Source organism: Curcuma longa, chromosome 3 (genome assembly GCF_044706935.1).
Source record: "Curcuma longa cultivar G26 ecotype Majalengka, Jawa Barat chromosome 3, ITB_CL_G26_1.1, whole genome shotgun sequence".
NCBI lineage: Eukaryota > Viridiplantae > Streptophyta > Magnoliopsida > Zingiberales > Zingiberaceae > Curcuma > Curcuma longa.
Window position 1 is genome coordinate 5,084,072 of NC_133863.1, and position 9,113 is coordinate 5,093,184.

Consider the following 9,113-nt stretch of genomic DNA (forward strand, 5'->3'; position numbering starts at 1 on the left):
TTGAAATGATGGCTTCTGTTGAGATCCTTCTGTATTTTAAATTTGAGTATCAGTTGTTGTACACCGTAAGAGATTTTTCAATGCTGACCATATGAGTCTTCGTGAATACTTTTTAATTTATTTTGATGATTAATAAATTTTTTTATTAAATTAATTAATCGATTTTAAAGAAAAAAAAAAAGCACTAAGGAAATAACTTGAATGTACTTCTCTCCAACATAGATAGAAACATATTGTTCACGTGTGAAAGAGTTTAAATCGGATTAAAATAATTGTTTTTAAATTTATTTTTTTGTTAACAAATAAACTCTAAAACTATTTTTTTCTTTAGAAAAAACATAGATTTTGGTGGTCAGAAAGTGTGTGTATATATATATATATATATGAAATTATTAGAGGTAAAACAATAATAAGAAAACTAAAGGAAGCATTTGGAAGGAAAGGGTAATAGAAGTCCAACATAAAATAAAATTCTCTCTTTTGATATTGTGTCAAAGGTTGTTCTTGATCACCTACAAGATTTATTGCTTTTATCACGAGAGATAACGACTTCGACTGTTTGACATTGTTGCGAGTTGCTTTCCGCATGATACAATGATACAAGAGCCTCCTATGTCAATTCCCTATTGCATATGCAACCCAAACCCTGAACTAGAAGTAACTAAACTCGATATCGGTTTCAAGATAGAAAATCGACTTCTAGCCTATCAATGACAATACTCTTACAGGAACCATCTGCGCTAGTCCGTGGGACAACTAAACTAGATATCGATCAGTCTTATAGTGGTGCTACGCATGGTGCCACTTGAAGGATGACTTTGGAAACTCATGCAAAGAATGAATAGTGTTGTTATTCACGGTTTGATAATGAACTTGTTGAACAGGATGTCAAGTTTCAGCTTGAGCATGCAACTACGTATATTATATCATATCATGCTTGTGCAACTAGTAAAAGGTGATCATCCTTTCGATGTGACATTTTGTTTTAAAAAACAGTTAAATAAAACATTTTGGAACCAACCTTATGGAGCACCCAAATGGATTCAGAGATAAATACAGCAGCACAAATTAAGAGCACGAGTTTTCAAATTCCCAGTGGTAGAAACAAACAACGGAATCAAGCATAAAGTTTTAAATAAAAACAAGTGACCAGTAATTCTTTCTGCAAGCACCAACAATCTGTGTATTATTGCGTTTCCTAAAATTTTTACATTGAACTGCACAAAAAATGTTGCGAGAAACTAATTGTTGAAGAAGTGGATTAAATCCAACTTATTAGTGCAAAGTATAGTAACACTTCATAAAAAAGAATTAATCATTTGGGATTAAACTTATACAGTAGATCGATAGCTTCCTTTGTTCACCAGCATAATTTTTTCATTTTGGTTCCTCAAAAAATAAACTTTAATCTTTCTTAGAAAGCTTCAGACCCTCAAATCCAATCGGAGGACTAAGTGATCCATGTAATCGTATTCCTCACATAGGAAATGTGCCTGTTAATTTGATATGATCAAGAGTGCGACGGAGGCCGTACCGAAGAACGGCTTGGTTACCAGCTCTGAAACCATCTCCGTATGCTGGTGATGTGTCGGATTCAATCTGGTGCTTAAAAAAATCTCCAAGTTTTCTCTCAAACTGAGACCTTGAACCCTTCTTCGATGATGTGGAAGAGGAGGAAGAGGTAGATGCAACGTTACTGCCCGAACCTCCCATAATCTCTGAATCCAGCCACATATGTGCTAGAACCTGACAAATCCCTTCTTCAACTTCTTGACTAAGGGTACGATAGCCTATAAAGCAATGAATAGCACCTTTGATTAATCTTCCAAATATTATTTTATAAGATGGATGAATACTCTCTCATATCAGCTAGTGCGGAAGAGATATTAGAAAAAAGACAACGAAATCACCAATTTATGACTTAATTGTTAAATTCAAGAAGACCATTTAATTTATTTATCCTTTTCTCGGTATTTATTTAACTTAGTGCATATGACTTGGCTATATATGTCATTTTGAACAAAAATCACCATCCAGACTTCTAAATCCTGACAATCTAATTGCTTCAAAACTTGAGTAACGTCAACAAGGGAACATTAGCTATAAGTTTATGACTATTTATTTTGACAGCTACAAATGTGCAAGACTAGCAACAATATAAGAAAATAGTACGTTGAGATTAAAATTTAACCCATTCGTGCAACCTCCTGCTTTTTTACGCGCCGCCATATCGGACGACAAAGATCTCTTCTATCCGGTATATATAGTAGGATGAGGAAACATAGACGCGGAGCTCTTCAGTTGTTGCTAGCTTTAGTGCCTTCGTTTTCTTCTCGATGTCCCCTTGTCTCTGACTACATATTCGGCCATGTGTAATTCTCACACTTCCCCTTTGTCTTCCTTCCACCTTACATGGATACTGCTAGTTCATCTTCTTCTCCTTGGTACGAGTCTATTCAATCCACCGTCACCCATGAATTCAGAAGCAAGATACGGACTTCTTTAGGAAATTGCACCCGGATATCGTTATAAAATAGAATATACCTTCCTCCATCCTCTTCGGGTAAAAGAAGAAACGGAATAAAGTAGGACTTAACTAAATCTGATAAACTTAAAACACTAAAGCATCATCGCACAGCAGTCAGAAGGAATTGGGGGTTAACTGCTGTAAAGGAATATGAAAATAAGTTGAGACATCTTGAAAAAATTGAGGGATAGAAAATCTAAGACCACATACTAGTTGACTATGGAAAAAACGTTACAAAATCCACTTCCCACAAGAGTTGGAAATCACAATTCTTTTTTGTGAGCGGCCCAAGTTTAATGAACTTCCCAATTGAATGACAACCCGAGTTATCAAGTCTACCCCCTCTCCCGTCATACAAGAAAGAACATGTCTACGTAGAGGTAGCCGAGCTGTTAAAAGACCTCAAATTTGATGCGATTATATTTGTGAAAGTCCAAGCTAAGGGCTTCTTGTGTTGCTCTCTAAAGGGAAGTTACAATCCTGACAACTGTATTTGATCAAGAAATACTTTCCCTTCCCTACAAAATACATAAAGCATATTTTAATTTTGGAAGGAAAAAGGTTAACAAAAAAAACTCAATGTTCATGTGAAACAGAGATAAGAATAAGAGAATCAAGGGAGGTATATTAACAATGTTGAAAGTATTAAAAGAAAGGATTCACACCTAGGGTTATTCGATACGATATATATTAAAATTTTCATATAAAACCGTATATAATATAGAAAATTTTGATATAAAGAAAATCTTGCGAATAATATTAATAATATTTTTAAAAATTGATATATGTTTAAAATTAAATTTAATAATCAATTAAATAAATCTAAAAATATAAAAAGAATTATTTAGTTTTTCCTTTTCTAAAAAACAAAAAAGGGGGAAAAAAAGAAGAGAAAAGTCTGATTGACGGGTCCGCATCCGATTCGGTTGGACCGTATGTTGGTCGTGGTTGGATCTGACCCGAGTCCCATCAGGTCAAACCCGATCTTGATTCGCCGTCGGATTGGATTCATCTCCAGAGCACGCCCTCTCTTTTCTCTTTCTGAGAATGAAAACCCCAAGGAGAATCGAAACCCAGCTCGGCCCTCAAATCTCGGCCGCGTCGCCCACTTTTTCGCGATCGAGCGCCGCTTTTGAATCCCTTCCCCGCTTCCAGGGAGAAATCCCTCTCTAGCTCCGCGGTTCCTGAGTTCGTACCTGTCTCCGGGGATGGATGCGGGCGGCGGAGGAGCGTACAGCTCTCGCACTGCCGAGGAGGTCTTCCGCGACTTCAGGGGACGGAGAGCCGGGATGATCAAGGCGCTTACTACTGGTAGCTGTTGCTCCAGTGTCTTCGTTTTGTGTTTTGACCGGTTCATTTGGCTCGTTGTGTTACGTTTTTCTTTCCCTTCGCCCGAGTTGACTGTTCTTTTACTGCTTTTTCGTGATGCAGATGTAGAGAAGTTTTATCAGCAGTGCGATCCGGGTACAAATTTTCCTCCTTTTCTTCTACTCTCTCTCTCATAGCAGTTCCATATGGTTAGGGTTACCGTACAACTTGAACTAGTTCCAAGCAGTTTATCCCTTGATTTTCGTGTCTTTTCCATCTCGAGTTATTTGTTCATTGGTTGATGTGGATTTTATCGTTTCCTCTGTTGGTTTTTTTATATGGACTCTGTGACAGCTTTTTTGAGCTGTGTTAGCTAGTTTATGCTTAAGTATTCCTCTTTTTTTTTTTTTGTTTTTCAATTCATGGTCAGTGCAATTTCAACTTCTTTTACTGCGCAAGTCTGTTTGATTGTGTTTGTGATAACTTTGTTCTGTGATTGCAAGTGAACTATGCGATTAATACTGCTTCATAAGTATGTTTATAGGATGATTTTCCATTATTGATTGGCGTTTGGGCTGTCTTGCAGTCCACCAGATTCATATTCTTTAGGATCTAAAAAAAAATATTGAAAAAAAAAAACTGAAAAAAATCATAGTAGATAGGAATGGAACCGAACTAGAAATTATTAATACATGACTACATGATAAGATGCAATTTCAGTGAAGACAGTTACAAGGTACAACTGAGATATTTAGTCATAATAAAAATTCCTTATTTCCTGAATATCATGTCATTAATACAATATAATTATCATAAACCATAAATATGGATAACTAGTTGTAAGGCACATGCTACTCTAAAGTAGCATACTTTAACATTGTTATATGTATGTCTAGTATACATATATTTAGGAGGGAATGACAAAAGGGAATTCCTAGTACCTTCATATGGTCTTTACCACTCTGGCTGGGATGTTCAAATCCATTCTCATGGTAAATGAGCCAAATATGTTAGCAACTTGATCATTTTCATGATTGACTTCAAAAAATTGAATTATGTAATATATTTGGCAAAATTCAATTTCTTTTTCATAGTAAACGAGCCAAATATGTTAGCAACTTGATCATTTTCATGTTTGATTTCCAAAAATGAAATTATGTAAATCTATCTGTTTGACCATATTCAGTTTCATTTTCATGGTAGATGAGCCAAATATGTTAGCATCTGGATCATTCTGATTTTATTTTCATTATATTTCCACTTCCCATGATGGCTTTGATTCTTACAATAAACCAAACACAACAGAGTTTGCTTAACTCAATTCCATTAATACAAACTTCAAGTAATGGTAGGTTGTTATAGTTAAACCAGCCAATTCAGACCTTTGTGGTTTCATTTGATTGGAGGATGTCTGAAAAAAATACTAGGTTAAATTATTAGTCTTGAGGTGCACATAATTATAAGAAGATAGAAAAGATATAGAATTACAAGAGTCAACCATAAACAATTCAAAGTAAGTTGAGTTTACATATTTCTGCCAAGACTAGAGTGCATCTATGAACTGAGGATGAGGAAATCGATTAATAAGAAATACGAAGACGTAACAGAGGACATATAATCTAATTTCCTGCGTGGAAGACAAACTCCAACACTCCAATACCTTGCATCCCAATACAAGAGTGGTCAGTTTATCCATAGTATCTCTCTTTTTCTCGTACAAATCTCACTCATTTAGAGTTACAAGACCTCCAGGGTCTGGCTATATGTTCAAGAGGACTGAACAGCAAGTAATAGAGAAAGTCAATTAGCCAATTTAGCCTTGAGTTAACGGGTTTTATTTTGACCCAAATCCAAGACCAACTCCAAGAAATTTCATCAGTGTTGTTGGGTTACTAATTTTTATGGCTTGATGTTTTACATTGGCCTGGTAGTTAGATTGCATTCCAGAGGTTCATGTTTTCTAATCATTGACTTGTTGAATACATTAGGACTTCTAAAAGCAGGAATTTCCAATAATATTGAACAAAATTTAGCCTTAATAACACCCTGTTCAGTCTAGATATATAAACCTAAGAAGTCTACTCTACAAAGATAATCCAAGTTTATATAATATATTTGAGAAAAAATATAATTAAAATCAGACAAACAGTATCCACATATTGTACAAAAGCTCTTTATAGCTATCTTATGCTTTTCTTTCAACACCAATAGAGAAACAATGGAGAAACCTACCTTAAGAAATTGAGAATCTTCTCCCTTAATAGAAAATACCCCTCTCTATGAGCAAATATGGTAATCCATGCCCTCTAAATGCATCCCAATGTGTTTCTTAGGATTTGGAATGCTCCACCAGTGACAAAATCCAGAGCTGCCTCGAAATTCAGCAAAGTACCCTTTTCCGTCTTCTACAACCATAAAAAATTGTTGCAAAACTCTAAACAGCGAAGTCTTTTAACTGGGCCATTGGCCTAGCCTGTAAATGGACCCTATAATCTTGACTCAGAGATGCCACCTTTATTTCATTTGATTGGTTTATTATATATTATGTCTTGTTTCCTACAAGGCTACAACGAGGAGCCATGTTGTATGGTATATGTTGAATTTGAACTTCTCTACCTTATATACAGAGAAACTGGTTCTTGCAGGGTATTTCTGCAACTTAATTGTATTCTGAACATTTATTATTCATTGAGCCAAATATGACCATGCTAATCTGACTGCCTTTGCAGAAAAGGAGAATTTGTGTCTTTATGGGCTTCCGAATGAGACTTGGGAAGTAACCTTGCCTGCTGAAGAAGTACCTCCAGAACTTCCTGAGCCAGCTTTGGGAATTAACTTTGCAAGAGATGGTATGGAAGAGAAAGACTGGCTTGCGCTAGTTGCAGTCCACAGTGATGCATGGTTACTTGCTGTTGCATTCTATTTTGGGGCCCGCTTCGGATTCGATAAGGAATCCAGGTAAGTTAATCTGACATGAACTATGTCAAAACCTTAGAGTTGGAGCATCATTTTGTCCATTCAAATTTTCTTATAAACTGCATTAAATCTGTGGAGTTTTTTCATTAGGTTGTACTGCACCTGGATTAACAATGGGCTGTTGATAGTTCTTGACATTTTCAACTTCGAAAATGCTTCTAGATTGGTGCACTGTGTTTGGTCTTTATAGCTCACGGCATCATTTTTTCAGGAATTCATTGCACTATTTTTTCCAATTACCGTGGGTTGATTTCCTTTTTTTGTTTAGTGTCACCATTGTTAATGTAGATTCCTTACTGCATTTTTCATTTGCCATTTGGTTTACACTAACATAGTTATTCTTCATCTGTATGTGATCATAGCAAGCTTTTGTGTTTTTATGTGCTGTTGCGTACATGACAGCTGGAGCTACTTCTTTTTTCTCTATGTGGCTGTTCTGCACTTTGTAACTGGTTGCATTCATTTAGTAAACATCATAGATATTCTTGCAGAAATGGGGGTGGAATGGCTTTTGTGTCTGGATAATTACAGTGCTGATCTCCATGATTTTTGGAATTACACTGGACAAAGATTGGATGATTGAAATGTGATCTTATGATTATGAAATTTTCCTGAACCTAACTCGCTTTATTATGATTCCTGATTAATTATAGCTCATTCTGTTTCTTAATGTGATACAGTTAGACCATACCAAAATCAAATTCTTGCTAAATCCTATAGCCTTTGCTGTCTATGATCCTGGGTATATAGTGGCTGTTCTCCGCTTACTGTGTTTCTCCTCATTATCTGACCATTTAAGCAATAGGAGTTGAACTTTGAAAGTTTGATACCGATACAGGCTGTGACCTACTGCTCCTTTCATAAACTAATTGCAATATTCTTGGATTTTTATAATCAGGGAGAGTTTGTCATTATGTGTAATTGTTTGCCCGACAAGGCTTCTGTATTTTGATTATCTTTTCATGGTTTATTACTTGCCTTCGAAGCCCACCACTTCCGTTCCTCACTAAAATTTCTTTAACACTGATAACCCGTTTATGTTCTCTCTGGGGCTAGTCCTTAGGAAAGACGTTGTTGAACACTTAGTGGTTAATTCCTTCCACTTTAACCTCCTTGGTTTTAGCATTCTGATATTGTTTGCGCTGATAATATAACTACTGCAGGAGGCGACTTTTTAATATGATAAACAATCTCCCTACTATATATGAAGTTGTAACTGGGGCTGCCAAGAAACACTCGAAGGAAAAAACCTCAAATAGCAGCAGCAAGAGAAAAACAAACTCTAGGATGGTAAGTTCTTTGCCAATCTTCATGTTGCCTCTAACTTATATGCAGATTCCCACCAATAATAGTCTCTCAGCAGGGTGAGTCTCAGACTAAGGTAGCAAAGATACACACTCCAAAGGAAGACGAAGACAGTGGTGCAGAGGATGAGGAAGATGAAGAGGAGCATGAGAACACTTTATGTGGTGCATGTGGCGACAATTATGCCAATGACGAGTTCTGGATATGCTGTGATGTGTGTGAAAAATGGTTCCATGGGAAGTGCGTGAAGATCACGCCTGCCCGGGCTGAACACATAAAACAGTACAAGTGTCCTAGTTGCAGCGCCAACAAGAGGGCTAGAGCTTGAAGCAGAGCAAATGTATCAAGTGTTTAAATGGATCATCAGTAGCATCAAGCAATTAATTCCATGCTGCAAGCAGCAGACAACTTTAGGAATCCCATTGTTTCTTTGTGACTCTCAGTAGATTGTTACTTAGAGTTGTGATTAAGATTTAGAGCTCGTGTTAGGTAATCGTCAGTTCTCTTGGTTATGTTAGGGTTTCAGATTAGCAGGATGTTGTATTTTCTAGTAAAATCAATTCAGCGTGTGTTTGGATTGCGGCCCTCCTTGTTTATGTTTTGAGTTAATTATAGGCTAAATTCTAAAGTACATGTTCTCATATTTATAAGTTTGTTTTGAATCTTGCACATGCTATCAAAATTTAAATTAACATATAAAATTTTTAAATATTTGTTAAAGAAAGTTTCACTTTGTATGTAGTAGATTTTGATGTTGTCTCTACTTTAGCACGTATTTATTTCTGATCACAGAAATTTGTAATTTAAAATGAACAAATAATTTGGTGTCTATTATCTCTGAAATATTATTATTCTTATTTTTTTAATTTTGAGTTTACGTATTGTCTTATTTGTCTCAGTTATTTGAGTTGGACTTGTTTACGTTGCTGTCGCCTCACAGCGTTCTATGTACAGACATTGCAACTACTATTTTAATATTTTTTTATTGTTATTATTT

At 35.8% G+C, this 9,113-nt stretch overlaps 2 protein-coding genes across 3 annotated transcripts in view; one reads left to right on the top strand and one right to left on the bottom strand.

Annotated features, from left to right (window-relative positions):
* Window positions 1-1,272: 1,272 nt before the first annotated feature.
* Window positions 1,273-9,113, bottom strand: part of LOC141823508 (protein DA1-related 1-like) — a 16,235-nt gene continuing 8,394 nt past the window's right edge. Inside the window, 1 exon segment of the mRNA XM_074710798.1 lies at window positions 1,273-1,790. Coding sequence (XP_074566899.1) covers window positions 1,477-1,790 — 314 coding nt within the window. The 3' untranslated portion in view covers window positions 1,273-1,476.
* LOC141823510 (PHD finger protein ALFIN-LIKE 8-like) lies at window positions 3,589-8,721 on the top strand. Of its 2 annotated transcripts, none has more exons than XM_074710799.1 (5): window positions 3,589-3,838; window positions 3,959-3,991; window positions 6,565-6,793; window positions 7,975-8,101; window positions 8,172-8,721. In XM_074710799.1, exons 1-5 carry the CDS (start codon window positions 3,736-3,738, stop codon window positions 8,442-8,444), a joined length of 765 nt encoding a protein of 254 aa, XP_074566900.1. In that variant the 5' UTR covers window positions 3,589-3,735; the 3' UTR covers window positions 8,445-8,721. The 2 variants fall into 2 exon arrangements, with proteins under 2 accessions (XP_074566900.1, XP_074566902.1); XM_074710801.1 differs by having other exon boundaries at window positions 8,175-8,721.